The following is a 23,204-nucleotide window of genomic DNA, read 5'->3' on the forward strand; positions in this document are numbered from 1 at the left end:
AAAGAAATAAATATCCTTTTATCACTTTAATGCGAACGTCTTCACTCTATAATCTGCTTTTCTGGCAACATCTCTGAGCCTTCCTCTCCAGTGGTTGCTGCTCATAAAAGTTTAATTCTCTCAGCATAAAAGTAAGCAAGTAAAAGCAAGCAAGCAAAATGCTTGTCTTGATGCAAGTGCCATTAACGGTCTTAGAAATTTTGGGCAACTTTTCTTCTTCATTTATAGCATCACTTCATTCATTCATTCATATATTTATTCATTCTGAAAGCATTTAATGAGCACTTCAGTTGGTTAATCATAATGCTTGATGCTGTAGAAACAGAGAGAGGAAACAGTTCCCCATCAAAAACACAGGGAAGGAGGCAGATAAGCAGTTCATTATATTCAGTGAGAGAAAAGTTACTAAGAGAACACATAGAAGGAGCAAACAATGCTGAAGGTTGTGGAGAAGATGATGGCATTGAAATTTTCTTGCAGTTGATATTTTACCAAAAAAACCTAGATGTTTCTTTTCACGTCATGGACACCCACTCATTTCTTAAATTTGTTTTTGGGTCCACCACTTGAAAGCCACTGCTTTTTTAACATCTACTAATGACTCAAATGGAAAGTCCAATGACTCATTCTTAACCACTCAGCTCTTCAAAATCTTTCATCTCTCAAGATGTAGCTCCAAAGCCCTCTCATTTCTGATTCACATATTTCTTCATCATCCAAACTGCACTCCTGCAGCATTTAATTAATACAAACATAAACAATGCTGACCTACTGTTTTATATTGTATTACATTTTTGAAATTGTCTTAGCCCACGTCTAAATTTTCATCATTCTGAGGCTATATCATCCACAGAACCTAACATAGCCCTGAAACCAACGTATGTGTTAAAAAAGTGCTGTTTAGTGGATTAATCTGGAAGAATATAGAATTAATACAGAAACTGTGCAACAGCAGTTCTCTAATCAATTTGAATTACTAAACAATATAAGGAAGTATCAAATTGTGCAGACTCAAATAAGATAATAAGATTCAGGCATAAAGATATGTCATTAAGAGTAAAAATAACTCAGACAAACACACACACACACAAGTTATTCACAGAATACAACCATTCATAAGAATAAATTAACTGCAAGTTGATTTTTTTAACAGATTACCTTTTTATGTTCTTGCAAATAGTGGCAACAAGTTGGCTACTTCAAGTGGTGACACTACAGTTAAATTATGGGACCTGTCTAAAGGCAATTGCATTTTGACCTTCGAAGGACACACCCATGCAGTATGGTCCTGCACGTGGCACTCCTGTGGTGATTTTGTGGCTTCCTCCTCATTGGATACAACTAGCAAAATCTGGGATGTTAATAGGTAAGAAGTACTTTGAACAATATTAGCATTCTGTGTTGATAAATATACATGAATAAATTTCCCTCAGTGGGAAATTAAAAAAAAACCAACGCTGTTAATTATAAAACTATAGAGTTACTTAAATAATCTTTGTGAAATCCATTTCTAATTCCATTAATCTCTGTCGATGTAATGAGTTCTTTCTAAATGTAGGTTCAAGATCAAGCCTATGTAATCAGATTAGAATTGCTTCATTGGAAAGCTGTTTGTTTTAAGCAAGATAGAGACAAATACTTATTTTAAAGAGTTAGGTTTTTAGTTCTCCCCTCCACAGGTCTGCTGTCTCTCTGGATTATCAAACCAACAATTCAGTAGGCAGGAAGATGACAGAAATAATTGTTTGCTTTTCACTAAATTTTGATATAACATTTCCCAAATTAAATGCTTCTTGGCAATTCACAAATTGTAAGAATTAATCCATTTTATTGTAAGCAAAGTCCTCTACAGTACCATATGCTTTGATCTTAATTCAAGACAGACAAATTTATTATATTTTTGCTATCAAAATACCTGTCATCCATGTATTTTTGGATGATTATTCCATCCTGTTAGGTATACAAATAAGATAAAAAGAGCTGGTATCAAATACCCTGATTGCTTCAGCTAACTAAGGGATTACAGATCATCAGTCAGATTTCTGATCACTTTAATATTTTAATCCATGCCCAGATTCCAAATATAAGTCATAGTGACTCCTCAAAATTTGTGTGAACAGTTATCACTGAGCCATTGTAATTTATTTTGTAAGAGAAAGATGAACTTGCATTAAAGGTGGACACTATTGTTTTGGGGGTCATGGGTAAAACAGGTACGTTTAACAAACTCCCCACTCTTCCTTGAATCATGGATAACATATTTAGAAGAGAGAGCACGTAAGGTGCTTACAGAAAAGTCAACAGGTTTCCTGGGAGGGTTCCTTGAAAGGGTATGCTCTGTTCTATCTGTAGTTTGATTATCTCTTAAGGCCATGTGCCAGTCATTATGCTATTTTCTCTCAGTACCAAACTCACCCTTCTGTATCTTTTTTGTGATGCTGGGGCTGGAACTTTGCAAACCACATTTTTGCTTTGCCATCTGACCCTCTATTAGGCTTTGGTAATAGTGGGTGCCTGCAGGGGACCACAAGGCTAGAGGAGATAGAGGGGCCTGCTTCTTCCTGTTCCCTTCCTGTGGGCTTCTTCTGGACTTGCGGTTCCAATGGACATCCCCTAGCAGCACTTCACCTTAGCAACAGCAGTTTGTTCTCATCACAGCAGCTGAATCCAGTTGACAGTTTTTCCAGTGCTCGCAGAAACAGCTGCCTCATGTCGTCCGTCATCAAAGACATTAGTTCCAGCAAACAGGTGGCCCCTTCTCAGAGCTCTGTGTTCCCAACTCTGCATGGCCTCTTTTCCAAGATGAGGAACATCAATACTAGCAATCACGTGCCCCCTCCTCAGAGGGCTGAGTTTCAGCTCTGTAGTGCCCCCACCAAGGTTTTACGTTTCAATAATGCCACTGCAGTCCCTTTGTTCACTCAGTCCTATGGGTGGTAGATCTTTCCTGCAGTGGCTTTCTCCATGATACCTTAATGTTCTTGCTTTCTCTTTATAGTTATCTAGCTAACAACTTTATGCATAGTTAACAATCCCATATATTAAATTCTTGCTGTTAAAATGTTAAGTGCAAGTTCTGTCTCCTGTCCAGACCTTGACAATTACAGAGCATTAATGGATAAATAGCATAATCCACTTGAGTTACAAAGATATAGATCAATAGTGTTTGTCATATTCTGAATGAGAAAACATAGCTCTAAATAATACATTTTAAAACTATTTCTGTCTAAAATAGTGACAATTGAAGATAGGTTTTAATACTCATGTGTGTACCATTTGGTTATCTGGAATAATCAATCATGTAATTCTTAATTTTATTATGTTTCTATATTATACAACCATATTTCATAAATATTTATTATAATAGATTACTGGAATTTTTTAAAACCACTTTATTTTGAAGTATGATTGACATACAGAAAGCTCTGCATATTTAGTGTAAACAACTTGATGAGTTTGAAGATATATATATACCCATGAAACCATTACAATGCATAAACGTATCTATTACCTCTAAAAGTTTCCTCCTGCCCTCTTTATTATTGTTATTTTTATAAGAACACTTAATATAAGATCTAGCCTATTAGAAAATTTTTAAGTATGCTAACAGTTCTGTTATCTATAGGTACTGTGTTGTACAGTAGATCTCTAGGACTTATATAAGTGAACTTTTAACATTTATCTAATTTTAATTTTTTATCACTTTTGGCTTAGATGAGGATTTTAATAGAAGACTGTGGTCCATTCTAAAATATATCTTCAAATGTCTTAATCATTCAGAGTGTTTAAATCAAACTGTGTTTAAAAAAAAAAAAAAAAAGGATTCCCAGTAGACTCAGCCCTACTTAGAATAATTTCAAACACTTTGACTTGAAAGCTTTTCTCCATAACCCTGATATCCAAATACTGTCTTCCAGTTGAGACCCAGTAGATATTGATATAACAGATCAAAATTGCTTCTGATTGATGCCAAAAATCCTTTATATTTCAAATTTCCCATCAATGTCAAGAGCTCACCGTCATCATCAAAGACAAAGAAATTATACCAGTTTTGAAGCTGAAGTAGTGGATAAATATTGACAAATAGGGAGAGATTGATTGTTTCTTTGGTGGCTATTGATAGACCTTTCAAAGTTATAATCAAAGCACTGAGCTGTAATTTATGATTGTTCATGGATCCATACTGTGTAGATATGTCTAAAACTAGTGTCTTGCTTAAAATTTTATAGGTCATTGGAACTGGCTTAGTGACTTAAGGGGAGAGGTTATTTGCCTTGGTAAGATGATGGTGGTAGGAACAGTGCTATGCTGGGTCATATACTCTTATATTGAAGCCACATAGTTTTGTTTTTTAATTTATTATTACTTTTTTTATTTTTTAAATTTTTATTTATTTTGTTTATTTTTGGCTGCATTGGGTCTTCGTTGCTGCGCGCAGGTTTTCTCTAGTTGCGGTGAGTGGGGGCTACTCTTCGTTGCAATGCGCAGGCTTCTCATTGCGGTGGCTTCTCTTGTTGCGGAGCACGGGCTCTAGGCGCACGGGCTTCAGTAGTTGTGGTACACGGGCTCACTGGTTGTGGCTCGTGGGCTCTAGAGCACAGGCTCAGTAGTTGTGGCACACAAGCTCAGTTGCTCCACGGCATGTGGGATCTTCCCAGACCAGGAATCGAACCCCTGTCTCCTGCATTGGCAGGCAGACTCTTAACCACTGCGCCACCAGGGGAGCCCAATGCCACATAGTTTTTAATTAAAAAAATATTGATAGACTCTGCTGTTCACCAGAGAAGGAAGAATTTAGAATATATTCTTTTTGTATTTATAGTCTGCCCTTCCCTTTGAACCCCTGGCTCAGCCTTGGATATCCTTTGGTTGGTGTCATATCCCTAGCCCTACAACTCTTCCTGAATTGGATATTACCTGCTAAGACCATCTAATTAGCTCCTCACCAGAAAATCGTATACCTGGAAATCATAATTAATGTAAAAAATGCAGATCAAGACCCACGTTTACTAAATGCTAATAAGAATCTCTGAACAATATCTGTGGCATTCTTAGTCTGGATGCACTGACACTCTACAAGGTTTCTATGAATAATTAAAAGTGGTACTTCAATGATCTTTTGAATAATCATTTATAAAAAAGTGGAAACTTACATGTGTTTTAATTTGTAATCATTGATTGCTACCTTAATTTTCAAATATATGCTTTAAAATCAGTCTTTTTTTTTAACATCTTTATTGGAGTATAATTGCTTTACAATGGTGTGTTAGTTTCTGCTTTATAACAAAGTGAATCAGCTATACATATACATATATCCCCATATCTCCTCCCTCTTGCGTCTCCCTCCCACCCTCCCTATCCCACCCCTCTAGGTGGTCACAAAGCACAGAGCTGATCTCCCTGTGCTATGTGACTGCTTCCCACTAGCTCTCTATTTTACATTTGGTAGTGTATATATGTCCATGCCACTCTCTCACTTTGTCCCAGCTTACCCTTTCCCCTCCCCGTGTCCTGAAGTCCATTCTCTACATCTGCGTCTTTATTCCTGTCCTGTTCCTAGTTTCTTCAGAACCATTTAAAAATCAGTCTTAAGCACACACACACACACCATTGTATCCTAAGTAGAGAATTCTTGACACATGGCAATTTGGTTGCATAAATAATAGAGAAAATCAACACATACACATGAAGAAAGTGCTTTCCCTGTTGCCATCCACATTCAAATTATAATTTAATTGTCTTATTCTACATAAATCTATAAAGTGATGAAAATTAGATAGGAAAATCAGAAAATGTCTCAGTCGACTATAAAAATTGTATTTCTTTAAAGCATAAGATTATCAATAAATATTCATGAAATGAATTACCAGTGTTGGGCTGTGTTATAGACATTAGAAAATTCTAAGACTCCATTACTGCCCTCAGTGAGATTACAAGTAATTTAAAAATGCAGCAATTTTGAAACAGAATGTGCAATGCATCTGCAATTTATAATATCAGATAAGATATTCTGGTTGGCCCATGGATGCTTTTCTCCCCAAGGTAGCTGGGTATTTGTATGAGTGCCTATACCACACTGTATCTCTGAGGTTTGGAACACAGACCGTGTGCCTGTATTTAGCTTGTAGTTTGAGGGGAAAGGATTTGAAACAAGCAAAATGTTGCCAAGTGTAGCTGCCCCCACTGCTTTTAACACAATATTACACAGGCAAGAATTGAGTGGTTTGTAACAAGGATGGAAGGAAAGAGGGTGCTTTGTATAATTCAGCTTCTGGACGCTAAACAATGGGAAGTAAATCTGCTGCCCTTATTTCCAGGTGTATTGTTTCAGATGACTTCAAGATTATGTTTGAGAGAAAAATAAAGGTTTAAGAACTATGTTTAGAAAAGTAATTTGTGGTTACCACTGCATTCCATTGACTGGAAGCAAATATATCGGAAAACCTACCTCATTTTTGAGAGAACTGTATTGGCGAGGAAACCATGAGCCTATCCTTAATAACCTCCTGATTCTTCAAACTGTAAAACAGTCCTCAGGACCCTGAACTTACATTCAAAGGAAGTGGACTGCTAGTGTTATATAGTTTGGAAGGTAGTCACAGACAACAGCGCCCACTTTAGATGTGGTCATAGAGGAAAATGGACAAAGAAAAACCTTGGCCATGGAACAAAACCAGAGACCACAAAGAATAATAAGCAAAGAGCTCCTCAGTGAGAGAGGCATGATTCAATCAAAAATCTTCAGTACAATGGCAAAGTTTCTCACGATGCCTGCCCAGGATTCTGTCACTCTTTGGGCTAGTGACTCTTGTGTATTTCCCATTTTTTCCTACTTTCTATACTGGAGTTTGTATTGCAGTATTGTGCCCTGCTTCATCATTGTACATTGTATCTGTGATAGTAGAGAAGGCAGAAAACTTGTCTTTTATTTGGTTGGTCACTAGAACACAAGAGACACCTTTCAACCCAGTGGAGCTGATTGTGCATCATGCAGAGATCATGGACTGAGAGATACAAGCAGTAAATGAGTGAGAATTTGTGTTGTCTCCTTTTGGGGGGGGCGGGGTGTAACTGAATACTGTACATGTGAAAAGAAGGACGGCACAGATATTTGGTGTGCAAAAGGCCAAACTGTGGCAGAGACTGCTAGCTGTTCACCAGAACTCGCTTTCTCCTTCTTCCATGTGAATTGGACACCTGGCTTTCTATCTAAGTGGTGTTTCTCAGCCTCACTTTAAGTTAAGTGTGGTTACGTCACTAAGTTCTCTGCAACAGAATATAAGTTGAAATGATATGCACCATTTCTGTATTCTTTCTCCCATATGGTGGGATGGGATATTAATGACCATAACCAGAGTAACCTTAGAAACCAATTGTTGAAAATGACAGTGTGATCGTCAGCCTGCTTGATGTAAAGCCACCCCCAATCCCTACCTCCAGTTCACCTGCAGCGTTCTCTGGACTAGTCAGAAATAAAAAAATAAATTTCTATTTTATTTGAAAAATTATATTCCCACTCTGTTTGTTGTAGTACTTTGATCTGCCCAGTCCAGTATAGGCACCCTGTAAATATTTTTCAGGTAATGTTTTTTTTTTTCCTCATGACATATTAATAAGGCAACTACTACAAGCCCTGTAATGTTATCAAAATTATTTGGATGGCATAGTAATAGAAACTCTGTGCTGATATTAGATGGCCATTCAACTGCTTTTTTTTCCCTTGCCCCTTCTCACTTCTCATCCTTGACATCTGTTGCAATACTGTTGGAGCCTATGAAGTCCTATTTGCCATTAGCAATATCTGTAAAATAACTGGTTTGCAGGGAAGTTAATGCCTATAAAAGTAGCTGTTAAAATGCAAGTACAGTAAATTAGTGCCTCCATTAGTGGAAAGCTGATTCAATAATAATGATTTCATTTAAACAATAGAAAAAAACACTAAGAACTTCAATTTCATAGTAGCATTGACTGTACCTACTGATGAAAATCAGTTTTGCTGATTGCAGTCAGGCTGATAGGATACAAAATAGTACCTGCTTTGTGGTTAACCTTATACATTTGTTTTTTTCAAAAATTATTTATAGACCCAACAAATATGCATTGGATACTTTGTTATGTGCGTTGCTCTAGTCACTAAGCTCTATCAGTGAACAAAATAGACAAAAACTCCTGTACTCATGTAGATGACATTCTATTGCGAGGCAGAAAATAAGGCAAATTAAAAATAATAATAATAAACTATTATATATAGTATTTGGGGGTGTTAAGTTTGGTAGAGAAAAAATAAAATATGAAATGTGGAAAGGAATGGTGGGCATAGGAAGGAATTGCAATTTTAAACAGGATGGTCAGGGAAATTCTCACTGTGAAGTTGATATTTGGGTAATCTGAAGTAGGTGAGGCAGTAAGCCAAGACGATATCTAGGAGAAGAACATTCCAAGCTTTTCTGAGCAGTGAGCTCCCCTATGGTGGTAGCAGGACTTATATGACTAAGGAACAACAAAAAGGCCAGTGTGACTGTAGTAGACAAGTGAATAGTAGAGATAAGGCAGTTAAACGTGTATGCGGCACGTAACACACAGCCTTGTAGCCCATTTGAATGTCTTTGACCTTTATTCTCAATGAGATAGGAAAACACTGGAGAGTTTTGAGCAGAAGAGTCACATAATCTGTTTTATACTCTAACAAGATGACTCTGGTTACTGTTTTTAGATTAAACTGTGACAGAGGAGGGCTGGGGAGACAAGGGTAAAAGCAGGAAGAGCAGCTGGGAGGCTATTGCAACCATCCAGGCAAAAGACAGTGAAGGTTTGAGCCATGATGGGAACAGTGACGGTAATGAGAATTGCTTGTATTCTGGATAGATTTGGAAGATAAAGACACTAGGAATTGCTGAGGCATTATGAGTTATGAGAGAAGGAGAAAGCAAATCACCTGTTATATTTTGAGACACCTGGAAGGCGTAAAGCTCATTCTCTTTATACTGGAACACTAATGTGAACTTTATAAAAGGCTTTTCCAACCAGATTCATCAACTGGCATTCCAGGAAATACTGTAGAATGAGGGATGCCTTCTCATTGTTCATCTAACAGGTGCTGTCCATTGAAGAGAACTGAGTGTTTCTTCCTGCCCATCAGCATTGCTTCCTTCTTAATTTAATAATTCATTGGGCAATATAACCCCCAGCCTGGATGAGATGAGAGAAACAGAATGCTATAAATAAAGGGAACAGTTAAAATTAAGAAAAAGGAAATGTGAAATATTAAGATTCTCTTAATGGTGAGTTATCCTCTTTTAATAGTAGGTACTATTAATTTCTTTGGTCAGATAGTGCACCAACATGAACTCCAAATTGTGAGAAATTTATTTCTTTACTACAAAATTAGTAATGATGAGATAGCACCAAATAAGTTACAAAAAGGGAGGTTAGTATTTATTATATATTTTGTTAATAATATGTCATGTCCTTTATGATACATATGCAAAATTGGATATATTAAAGATGAAGGACATATTGTACAATATTAATGGTTTTAAAGCATAATAATGTAGGAAGTATTAAGACTCAAGGGCATGGATTATTGGTACATTAATACCTGTCTTGTATTGTAAAACCCCCCAGCTTGCCTTCTTATACTTGAAAAGGCACCCAAGGTATATATTAATAGACTGCTAGAGCAATGCTTGAAACATAATTATGTTATATTAAAAGACATGGTAACATTCTAAAATTGACCTGTTGTGATCAATTTATCCTGTTCCACGGATAATAAATCAATTATTACATCTTCTTGGATTTCCATTTATATTCAAGTGAATAATTTTCTCTTGAAATACAGGCTTTAAGTGATAGCTGAGTATTATTGAATATAAATACATAGATAAGCACAAAAATGATAAAAAAGAAAATAGCATATTATTTTCACTGTCATGTTCCTTCCAAAACAGTGCATAATTAATAGCACTATTAAAGAAATGTCTACTTATGATGAAAAATATATTAAAGCTAAAGTGCAGATTTCATTTAGCAAGTTATACATTGATTGGTTGTGAGAGAGCTTCTTGATTTTTCAGTGTGGCTTTGTGTGTTTGCATGAAGAATGCTTCAAGCAGCAGTGTCCACTTCAGTAAACTTGATGTGAGCATTCTTTTACATCAGTACATAGAAATTGATCAATAAAAGAGATAGATGTCATTACAAATTTATCATTTAGCTCTTTACATTTATAAAACAAACACTATTTCATATAAATGAGTTATATAATTTGTATCTAACTTTCAGTAAATAAGGTACACCTTCTGTTTGTTATTTTGCAAACTAACTGAACTGTATATTAGAAATAATTTGGATGAGTACAGATGAAACTAAAGGTGTTCTAAGGAGTGAATGTATGTGTTTTACAACATGATATATTATTACTCTACTAGCGCCAATCAAAGCAAACACTTTGACATATAAAAGATGCAACACTCCTTCTCCACCCCTGCCCAAAAGAATCTAGTCAATAGATGAGTCTTAGTGCTCCTCAGTAATAGTGACTAAAAGGGTTTGATGTATTTCCTCATCCATACATGTTAAAAAGATATATGGGCATAGTACACATAAGGTAAAAAACTAAAATCACATATATTTTTATATTTAAGGTTTGATCATATGTATAGTATGCTTACGCGTGTTTGTGTGTGTATATCCAAATGTTGATGTATATACATATACTAGTATTAAAGCAGTGCATAAATGTTTGACTATCTCAAATATTTTAAATATCATCTAATCTAAATTGCATTTATTTATTTATTTACTTACTTACTTACTTACTTATGCTTTCTATATGACTCCAAAACCCAATTTGTTTCAAAACCATTTATTGGAGACAGAAAATACTAAGTATTACCATGTTCCTGAAACATTGTTTTGGAATTACTGAAATGGTTTTCATTTAAAGGAAACTCTAAGTTTTGATTCAGTTGTTATTGAAATGAATTGGATGTCCAAGTGCATCATATCAAAAGATGTAAACTGTTTGATATAAAAATAGCAAGCAATAAAAATTTAGGTAGAATTAAACTGCTTTCTTATATAAAACTATGTTGTGAGATGGGAAATACTTCCTATCTAGGTAATAAAATTGAATTCGTTCTCTTAAAACACTAGGGACATTTTTTCATAGAAATTTTAAATATTGTTTCTTCATAGTATCTGGCATGAGTTTGTACAAAATATTAACGTGTATCAGTAAGAGCAGAACTTGTTAACGTGTGTCCTGGGTAGGAAATGAACCAGACCTTCTTCAGTCAAGGAACATGAAATGATTATTCCCTGGTCTGGCCTTCGGTTACCTCTTAACCTAGAATGGATCCTGCAGGAAGCATTGCCTCTAGCAGGATTTCACCTTCGAGAAAAGTCATCTCTTCTAATTTGGCCCATAATTTCTTGAATCATTTAGTAGATTTGCCCATGGAATTATTACAAATTGCTTTCTATCTTTAAAATTGATTATTCATTTATTCAATTTTTACCAGTCACTCAGCAACTCTTATCCCTGGAGTTGGGGATACAGCACTGAATTGGACAAACAAAGCCTAGCCCTAGTGGAGCTTACAGTATAGAAGAAGGTGTTGCTGGTTTTCTACAATTTATAAATTATTAGACAAGTTCTCTAACCTGGCCATTGATCACAATATTAATTCCTTACCTCTAGAGATGCAAAGCAACTATCACTGAGGGTGACTGACTTTCTGAGATGCTGTGAGTGCGTACTAGTTCTCCATTCTTGGAAATAAGTAGAACCTTCGGGGTAATAAGCCACCAACGATGTGGATATTAAAAATGGTGCTGAGTCTGTCATCTTTCCAAAGATAATTTTTTCATTGGTATTTGAGTATTATTAGTAGCCTGTAGGTATCCGTCACACATAAACCATCCAATTAGGATAGTTTAGAGCAGTTTTCACATGAAGAATGAACTTTCCTGTGATGGTTCCATTTCAGTTTGGTTTCGGGTTATGGTGTCATTTTGTTTTTTGCTTTGCATAAGGAAGAGTATGATGGATTTTAGGATAATACGCATTAGCAAGAAACAGTTTAAAATGCTATTCAGTAATAACAAATAGAAATAATTATACTAAGATGTGTTTGTCGTATCCTACCCTGCTTATGTTTAATTTTTTTACTTCTGGTTAGAAAGATGCATACCTATATTATGTGATTTCCTAAATATACAGACAGATACAAAGAGATCCAAAACTTGTTTTTTCTTATGCTAAGTAATTCAGGACATTTAAAAACTAAAGATGTCGAATGAGTTAATTATACTAATTGTATGTGTTATTGTCTGAATACATGTCCAAGTAAAACTTTCTTACCCATAAATTTAAGACTTAAAGTTACTGTTGGAAATTCATGGTGATTATCTAAATATGTATTCTAAAAGGTGCAGTGTTTTAGCTTAGAAACACAAAAGATATCTTTATGTGAAGCCATGGCTGCTATAAAAGAAAGTGGACATTTGACATTTTTTTCTTGATTATCTTTGATCCAATGTCTGACAAGTTTTTAAAAGCATCTGATGCTTCCAATTTTTGAGGTGTTATATAATTCATTTCATTGTCTATTTCTATAGTTATCATGTGACAAATTAAATGCACTTTTTAGAGAATATTAATGTCAGTATCTCCAGAGTAAATTTAACTTTACTTTGAACTTTGCTTCACTATTACACAAATACAAATTAATATATCATAGGTATATGCAAACCTGTAACAATAAATTATATATCTACACCTCAGAGGTACTGCCTACGTACTTACTATTCATCATGGATTGTAAATCTCTTACACAAATAACATTAACCAGCAAATATGTGGTAATTATTTATGTAGCCACCTCTGTTCCTTGCTCTCATTTCCTCTTAATCATATCTAAGCCGACTATGATGTCTTAGACTTGAAGCTTTCAGTGATAGCTCCCAACAATAAATTAGTTCTTCATTATCTGAATTATCATGGCTCTTACTACCTATGTTCATATTCCTATCACTAAACTCTATCTAAGAACCCAGTCCCCAAGCTGGAATTGATTATCTTCCCTTAAGAGGCTATTGGGATTAATCCCATATGACTGAGAGTCTTGTTTATTTGGATCACCTCAGTAAAAACAGCCATTATATTCTAGTTATTGCCCATATATCCACCAATCAGTCTTGATTTCTCACTCATCTCTGATCTCCCTTCCACTGTATGCTTTGGAATCCACTGCCTGTCATTAGCAAAATATTTTATATCCTCCATCTCTTCATTGTACTTTTTATCTTTTTACTTAAACTGGTCTCCCTTCAGGAGACGGAGTTCCTTTTCTAATGGATCCTGTAACTACCTCCCCTTAATTCTTTCCAAAAGATTTACAACTCATAATAAATAGTGATCACTAGACCCTGTCTTTGAGGTACATACATAAAATGTGTTTGAGTTTTATACACATTTATCATATATATATATATATATATATATATATATATAAGCAAAAGTTAAATTTTTCTGGAATACTGACACAAATTTTCCCACCACTGGACCTGGAAGTTTGTTCACTGATCTGTTCCCAGTACTCAAACAGAGCTTGGAACATACTGGGAAAGTAATAAACATTTTTAAAATTAATGTATAAATTAATGGTTTATATCCCCTCCATGCTCTTCATTGTCACTTCTAGATCACTTTCTTCCCTCCCGCCTCCTCACAAACCACAGAAGCACATGCTTTGAGACCATACCATTAGCCACTCCTTCATTGTATGGTCATACCCATCACGTTTGAAATGATTTATCACATGGCTTACTATGTTCATGGAGTGCAATATCGGTATCCAAGCAGAAAATTCATCTAACACCTTGGACTTCCAGTTTCTTCACCTCCTTACTTCCAACAACTTTCAAATCTCGATTTTAGGTTTTCTGCTCTGTGAGTACCATTCCCCACCCCGCTTCCCTGGCTTTAATACCACCTGCTCCAACAATTCTTTGATTCCAGAGGTGTTGATAACTTACTGTCTCCACTGTTTTTTCTCTTGCCCTGATAACAGCCTTCCTGTTTCTCCCTTCTTACCCAGAGTGACATCCAAGGTCCATCACAGTGGTCTGCCCTTCCCACACAGCTGCAAATCCCTTGGTCCTCTCTTCCTCCACATTTTTTGCCTGTCAACACGCCAACTCTATTTAAACCAGTTCTCTGCCTACTCTCTACCTACACCTGGTCAGCTGAGCATGGATGGGAAACACACATACACAAACACGTGTGCACACACACACACACACACACCAGAATCATGATGACTGGCCTCACTTTATATTTATAACCTCAACTCACAAGTTGAATCCTACTGCATTTCCTCTGTCAATTAACTTTCTACCATACAAAATGAATATTTCATTCCTTTCTCCTCTATCTTTAAATCCCTAACACCCTCCCTACTCCTTTCTCCCCTGTGTTCAAGCCTCTTTTTCAAGCTTCTGCTTGCAACTGTCCCATTGACCAAAGCAAGTCACATGGCCAAGACCAGGATCAGTGTAAGAAGTGACTACCCAAAAGTGTGCATTTAGGGAGAGGAATAATGGCAACCAGTTTTCAAACAATATATCCTCTTTCTAACCCCATATTTCTCTTATAATCATCTCCCTGCAAATGTGAATGTAGTATTAAAGTTGTATTTTAGCTCTATTTTATATTATAGAATTCATGCTTCTTCAGTTGACCTAGGTACTTAAATAGACTTTTATGATCATTCTTAGAAGAAAATGGAGTCTAACTTCTTGTCTCAATTCTTAAAAATAGATTGTTGGAGAAATTCTTATAAATAGGTTATTGGAGTAATTTTAGAGTATCATTGCTTCTCTGCTCAGTAAATTTTAGATGATCCCTATTACTCTTTTATACCTTTTTATTTTGAATTAGTTTAATTACCCAGAATAAATTGAAGAATGAACAGCTTTCATGTACTCTTCACCCAGATTTCCCCAATGATAATATCCGACTATTGTATATTATCAAAACTAGGAAACTGACATTGGTACAGTATTAGTAACACAAGCACAGACCTTAGTCAAATCTCACCAGTTTCTACTACATGCATTTTCATGTGTGTGTGTGTAGTTCTATGAAATTTTATCACACATGTAAATTAGAGTAACCAATGTAACTCTATACCTCTGTAATCAGGATACAGACTGTTCCATCACCATAAGGAAACTCCCTCAGGTTACCCCTTCATGATCACATTCTTCCCCCCAACTCTAACCCTTGGCAACCACTGTTCTGGTCTCCATTACTATAAATGTCAATTCAAAATTGTTATATAAATTGAACCATATAGTATGTGAACATCTGAGGTTGGCTCTTTTTCATTCAGTGAAATGCCCTTGAGATTCATTTAACTATTTTGTGTATCAGTACTTAACCCTTTTTATTGCTAAATAATAGTAAATTGTATAGGTATACCAGTTTGCTTATATATTCACTCCTTGAAGGATATTTCGTTTTTTTCCATTTTGGAGATAGTACAAATAAAGCTGCAATGAACATTCATGTATAGGTTTTTGTGTGAGCATAAGTCTTCATTTCTCTAGAATAAATGCCCAAGAGTACAATTGCTGGGTTGTATGGTAAGTGTACGTTTAACTTTATTAAAAACTGCCAAACTATTTTCCAGTGTAACTAAACTATTTTACATTACTGTCACAATGCACAAGAAATGCGGTTCCTCCACATGCTCATCAGAATTTGGAACTGTTAGTATTTTTGTATTATCTTGGCCATTCTAATAGGTGTATAGCAGTATCTCATCATGGTCTTAATTTGCATTTCTCTAATGGCTAATGATGTTGACCATCTTTTCATGTATAGTTGACCCTTGAACTATGTAGGGGTTGGGGCATGAACCCCTGCTCAGTCGAAAATCCATGTATAACTTTAAAGTCGGCCCTCCAAATCCACAGAGTAAACCAACTGTGAATTTTGCAGTACCATAGTAGATATTTATTGAAAAAAGTCCGTGTGTATGTTGACCTGCACAGTTCACACCCATGTTTTTAAAGGGTCGATTGTACTTATTTGCCATCTGTATATCTTCTTTGAAGTATCTGTTCATGTTCTGGCTCAGTTTCTAATTGGATTGTTTTCTTACTGTTCATTTTCTGTTGAAAGTTTTTTACTTATTTTGGATTCACATCCTTTGTCAGAGAGTTTGCTGAGGTGTAGGATCCCTGTTTGATGAAAATTTACAAATAAAAACAAACAAAATACCTGATTTTTGAGAAAGGCACAAAAGCAATTCAATGGAGAAAAGTAAAAAATCAGTTGACTATATTTATTGGGTCTGATTCTGGGTCCTCTATTCTATTCCACTGATCTATGCATTTATTATTTCATTAATACCACACAGTCTTGATACTGTAGTACATAGTAAGTCTTAAAATCAGGTAGTGTGACTTCTTCAGTTTTTGCTTTCTTTTCTTTCAAATTTTTTTGGGCTAGTCTAGTTTCTTTGTCTTCCCAAACCTATTTTTCTCTCTATCTAATATCACTTCAGCCTGGTTTTCCTGGCCAGTAAATTTCATATTCTTTTTCTAGTTAATATCTTTTTTCTTACAGACCCTCACTCGTGTCTTATTTATTGCTAATTGTTTTTTTTTCATGCTACTCCTCAGAATTAAATTCCCTCTAGACTCTTCTCCAGTAATCCACCTATTTTTTGTTCCTTCCAAATTTGAGTGGAAGACTACGCCCTTCTAAGAAGCCTCCGTGCCTAACCTCAATCTCTGATGGATACACTTTTCTTTCCTATTTATTTTTTCTGATTAGAGTCAGATTGTGAGTTTTAAGGCCTTAATCACACACACAAAAATAAACTCCTCCCACACATAATTCAACATTTAAAAATTAAAAACAATAAACGATGTGTATAAGAAAGCCCATCAAGACTCGATTTTTGTCTATGAAAATCCCTTTGATGTTATTCTGTTTACTTTAGAATATAAAATTCTTTTACAATTCTGTCTTTCTTTCTCTATTTTTCCCTTTTCTTTTTGCCCTTTATCCTTCTTTTTGGTGTAGCTGTTTTGTGGGTGCCTTAGGCACATGCTTCTTCTTTCTGTTGGGTAATCCAAAATTGGCTTTTATGAATAATTTGTTCTGTGTCATAAAGCATTCATTTTTCTGCTCTAATTCTCTTTATCTTTGTTGTCCTTCTGCCACATCACAGTCTCCTATTTTCTCTACCCTTTAAAATATCCTATGTAGCCCCTAATAGTTAACTAATGGCATGTTATCCCATCTTCTGCCTCACATTTTCCCTTAGAATCCATTCTTAAATCTTCACCTTATTCAAAGTAAGCCGTTACTTCCTACACCTTCCCATGTATTTCTGTCATAGTTGTTCTGTAGATTGCAAACTGTTAAATCACTCCTCCACATCTCTCTCCTTGACAAGTATGTATCCTGCAGTACCTGAACTTAAATAAATGGTTCCCTACAACTTCTTTCCATCCATTATCTTCTGAAATAGGGTCTCTTTGGCCTTGTCTTCAGATAGCCATATTGAATGAGAACTAAGGAAATCTGAGCAACTCTTGATACTTTCTTCAGATAGTTTACTAACATCTACAGGATAGAATGATGAGAGAGTTCAAGTTGTATGAAAATAGTGCCTAAAAATATACACAGTCTTTTCTGGAGGCAGGGGCACCACTCAACTGTAAAACTCCTTTTTAATGTCCAACTTTTATTCATCCAATACTGAAAATCTAATGAGTTAAAAACATTTTGACAAAATGATCGCCACTCTTCACTTTCAATATATATTTGTTTGCACTACTAGGTCTTCGGTATTTAAACTTTTTCATCAAAGCAAATAAGTATCAACTGTAGGATTGAAAGAATATTGTCACCGAATATTTAACTCCAAATACTGTTTATCATGCCTACATGTGCCCTTCATTTGATTACATGATGAGGTGTATGAAAGCAGGTTTGAGTCTGACAAAATTAAAGGTGCACAAATCTATGTACAGAGATGCCTGTACTCCTATATTCAGGTGAAATGCTGCACAGCAGATTCAGGTTATTTTCTAAAACTGACATTAATTAAGATGGTTTCTTTCTTTCCGCTCCTTTAGCAAATCTTTGCTGTATAACACTCCTTCACTGAGTACAAGCCTTACATGTGTGAACAAAATGTAGGCTTTATTCAGATGACACGAAAATATATAATGTTGGATCAGAAGTGACTGAAGCATCTTTCACTGAATATATATATAGTTAGGTGACATGAACTGGCACACATTTCTTATTCATGAGTTGTACTGCATGAGTCAGAGGATTCACCTGAATCTTAAAATGTTATGAACCATTAATATATTCTAGTTTAGAATAAGATAAGCTGATCATATTATATCAAAGAAAAGGTTCATGCAATGACTGCTTCACACACATCAGTACTTCTCGTTTGGATTCCAGTACCTGTGGCCAGTGGCAATCTTTGCAAATGATCTTTATTTCCCTTTATTCATCTAAGAATTATGAAAACTGGGATTTCAAAAAAATTACACTAAGTGACTTTTTGTCTCTTCACATGTCATAGACTTTTTTTTATCCTAACATGTATGTGCTCTTGGAGGGATACCCATGCACAGACGCAGTCATCTCATCTTTAAGCTCCCCCTTGCATCTTTGGCCTGTTTCAGTTCGAGGAGGACCACAGGTCACATGACCCTTTCACAATTGCTTCTCCTGTTCAGAAGGTCTCCAGAGCATTCCACTCAAGTCAGCAGCTTCTAAATTGCCTTCGTACCTTCTCAAGGCATCTCTTTTGCTTTAGAAATAAGTTGTTTCTCATTTCCCCCTTTGACATAGTTTTCTTTATAATATATTTGGCATAAGTTGATTAATATTTAACCTTGGAAACACTTTTAGTTTGATAACCAAGATTTTTAAATTGCAGTTCCCATCTTCAAACATAAATGGTAATAGGGCTCAAAATCTCCTATTGAAATTCAAGATTTAATAATTTAAAGATGACATGTAAACTCTGAATAAGTAAAAAATTTAAGGAATATTTTGGAAAAATATAAAATCTACTTTCCTTCATATTTACAAAAACATGAAGTATTTAAAATTTGGCTACTATGGTGACTCAAAATAAATATTCAAGTAGAAATGTCAATTATAATGCACTGAATTTTAAAATTATTTTCTGTATAGAAGAAATATCGAGTGTCTATAAATTCACGGTTACAATAGTAACCTTGTCCTTTAAGGTAGAGAAATGTTGAAAATCAAGAAGGCAATATGGCAAGCCTGCCATGATTTCTCAAATTCCTATTTTAAATAGACAATATACAAAAGGCAAAAGTGTCAATACATAAAATGCAGAAAATAAGAATAAGAAGCAAGGAGGGGTAAGCTGAGATGAAGTGAGAGAGTGGCATTGACATATATATACTACCAAATGTAAAATAGATAGCTAGTGGGAAGCAGCCACATAGCACAGGGAGATCAGCACAGTGCTTTGTGACCACCTAGAGAGGTTGGATAGGGAGGATGGGAAGGAGACGCAAGAGGGGAGGGGATATGGGGATATATGTATACATATAGCTGATTCACTTTGTTATACAGCAGAAACTAACACAACAATGTAGAGCAATTATACTCCAATAAAGATGTAAAAAAATAATAATAATAAAATTTTAAAAAATTTTTAAAAAGAAACAGAAAGTACAATATTTCAAGAGAATTTTATACAAGTACAAAATTAATAGCTGAGCTTTTAGCATTGAGAAATGGCTACTATTAACCAAGATCAATTATATTTGGAATACTAGAGATAGAGGTCAATAGATGTTTAAAAAAAAAAATACTTCAGGGCTCCCAGATTACAGTGGACTTCTAGAAAACTCATTATCTTGTATTGTTATTTTTATTAAGTAATAAAGTTACCACTCTTTATAAAGCACACAAGTTCATTATTTTAAAAACAAGCAATAGATAACTAATAAGGACCTAATGTATAACACAGGGAACTCTACTCAATATTCTGTAATAACCTATATGGGAAAACAATCTGAAAAAGAATGGATATATGTATATGTATAACTGAATCACTTTGCTGTATATCTGAAACCAGCACAACATTGTAAGTCAACTAATCTACAATAAAAAATTTTTTAAAAAGAAAAAGAAAAAAAATAAAAAGAATAAGAAGCAAAAGCATGCCTGAGCCAGATTTAATTTCCACTCTAAATTTGATTTATTTATATTTTTAAATTTTTTCTAGAAAAGTTTTAAGCCAGCTTACAAGGATAAATAAAATTTGGCAAAAGGGTCTAAATTTAAATAGAAATAAGATAAACATCAAGGGGAGAAAATGGAACCAAGAATATACCAAATGCATGCTATAATAACTCACTCACTAATGCTGAGGCATACTTTTAGTTTTAAGCTTTCAAACAGCCAAGCAAAGGACATTTTTCTTTTCATCTGTATAATTGAGAATGTTTGAAATGCACTCAAACCAAGTAGTTAAGGAAAAAAACACACAATTATATTATTAGTATAAGGGAGGATTTTAACTGATGAACTCATCAAAGAATGCAGGCAGGTTCATTAAATGATGCCCTCAACAATATTTTTATAATGGATACAGTAATAAGTTTGATAGGGTAGCTCCTCATAATGCATAAATATATTCTAAGAATATCACCTATGGTCCCTCATTCAGGGATGGTTCAAAGGCTTACCAATTGGAAGTACCAGAATTCTCAGAAAACTGTTTTGATTCAGTTTTAGAGTATAGAGGAATTCAAATAAACCCAAATATGATAGTAGAATACAAAAATACATTGAAGATAAATTAAGAGCATAACTCATACTGAAAAAAATCAGAATAGTATTATGGGAGATGCATATTAAAAGGCATGATAGAATGCAGAGAAAAAGGAAAAATACATATAAAATGCTTCAAGGGATTATAATGAATAAGGAAAATAGAAGATATGGAGCTCTAAACTCCAGAAAGCAGGTATTCTCAAGAAGGTGAGGAACAGGATATATGTAATAAATTAATCATAGTGATTTATGATAACAAAAGACAATTTGTAAACCAAACACAGAACTCTATGCTTTCTAAAACTATTATAAAAATAAAAGCATATAAGGATAAAATTAGATCAGCACTGGAAAATACCATGTACATATTCTACTATATGGATATACCATATTTGTTCATTCATCACTGGATATTTGAGATGTTTCCACTTTTGACTATTATGAATTATGGTGCTATGGAATATTTGTCTGCAACATTTGTCTACAATATTTGTGTAAACATATGTCTTCATTTCTCTTGGGTATAAGCCTAGGAATGGAATTGCTGGGTCACATGGTTACTCTCTGCTTAGCATTTAGAAGAACATCCAAACTATTTTCCAAAGCAGCTATACCATTTACATTTCTATTGGAAATGTATATGGGTTCCAATTTCTCCAAATCCTTGCCAACACTTGTTATTAGCTATTTTTTAATATGACTTAGTCTTATAGTTCTCTCAGTGGATGTGAAGTTGTGTCACATCATGGTATTCATTTGCATTTCCCTAGTGGATAGTAAGTTGAGCATCTTTTCATGTGCTTATAGCCACTTGCATATCTTCTATGGATAAATGTCTAATCAGATTCATTGCCCAATTTAATTGGATTAACTTTTTATTATTCAGTTTTAGAATTTATATATTTCTTTACATATTATATACACATTTTTTTACATATCATTAGACATATAATTTTCAAATATTTTTTCCATTCTGTGGATTATTTACTTTTTTGATAGTATCATTAGCAGCACAAATAATTTTAATTTTGATTAAGTCCAATTTATCAATTATTTCTTTCATTCCTTGTACTTTTGGAGTTCTATGTAGGGAAGTATTGCCAAAGCCACGATCATAAACATCTGTTCTTATATTTCTTATGTTTTCTTCCAGGAGTTTTATAAGTTTGACTTTTACAATTAGGTCTATGATCCATTTTGTGTGTAAGATACAAATAATTGGTTTAGCTTTATTTTTTTACATGTGGATATCCAGTTGTTCTAACTTTCGTTGAAACACCTTTGTTGAAAATTTTGTTATTTCCATGCTGAATTATCTAGATATTCTTGTTGAAAATTAGTTAACCATAAAGTAAGGGTTTTATGGTTTATTTCTGGACTCTCAATTTTATTTGATTTACCTATATGTTTATCCTTATAGATAGTACCATACTGTCTTAATTACTGTTGCTTTATTGTAAGTTTTGAAATCAGGAGATGTGAATTCTCCAACTTTGTTCTTCTTTTACAAGATCACTTTGGCTATTCTGAGTCCCTTGCATTTCCATTTGAATTTTAGATCAGTTTGTCAATTTTGAAAAAAAAAAAAAAGCTATGGTTTTGATAGGAATTGTGTTGGATCCATAGATCAACTGGGTAGTATTATCACCCTCAAAGTTTTAGTCTTCTAATCTAAGAACATATGATGTTCTTCCCTTCATTTAGGTGTTTAATTTCTTCTAAGAATGTTTTAGAGTTTGCAGAGTACAAGATGTGAAATTATTTTGTCGAATTTATTCCTAGGTAACTTACTATTGTTGATGCTATTTTAAAGGAAATTGTTTTCTTAATTTTGGATGTGGGGGGTGTTCATTGTTAGTATCTAGAAATCCAGTTGATATTTGTATATTGATCCTGTATCCTGCAACCTTGCTGAACTTGTTAGTTTTATAGTTTTTCTGTAGATTTCATAGGATTTTCTATGTATAAGATCATGTTATCTAAAAATAGAAAGGCCATGTGAAGACACATTAAAATGATGGACATTTCCAAGCCAAGTAAAGAGGCTTCCAGAGAAACCAAACTTGACAACACCTTGATCTTGGACTTACAGCCAATAAAACTGTGAGAAATAAATACTGTTATTTAAGTCACTCAGTCTGTGGTATTTCGTTAAGGCAGCCTTAGCTGACTAATGCAACAATTCAGTCTCTTTACTCAGTATATGTCTATTCAGATTTTCTATTTCTTCTTGAGTCAATTTTAGTAGTTTGTGTCTTTCTAGAAATTTGTCCATTTAATTTAAGTTGTCTAAATTGTTGGCATACAGTTTTTTATAGGATTTCCTTGTAAT

The 23,204-nt window shown here is 34.5% G+C and overlaps 1 protein-coding gene across 1 annotated transcript in view; it reads left to right on the plus strand.

Annotated features, from left to right (window-relative positions):
- SPAG16 (sperm associated antigen 16) overlaps positions 1 to 23,204 on the plus strand; it is a 922,479-nt gene that overhangs the window by 493,869 nt on the left and 405,406 nt on the right. The window contains exon 12 of the mRNA XM_061204724.1: positions 1,181 to 1,366. Within this exon, the coding sequence (XP_061060707.1) occupies positions 1,181 to 1,366 (186 nt within the window). The remainder of the gene's footprint in view (positions 1 to 1,180; positions 1,367 to 23,204) is intronic.

Source organism: Eubalaena glacialis, chromosome 1, assembly GCF_028564815.1.
Source record: "Eubalaena glacialis isolate mEubGla1 chromosome 1, mEubGla1.1.hap2.+ XY, whole genome shotgun sequence".
In the NCBI taxonomy this organism is placed as follows: domain Eukaryota; kingdom Metazoa; phylum Chordata; class Mammalia; order Artiodactyla; family Balaenidae; genus Eubalaena; species Eubalaena glacialis.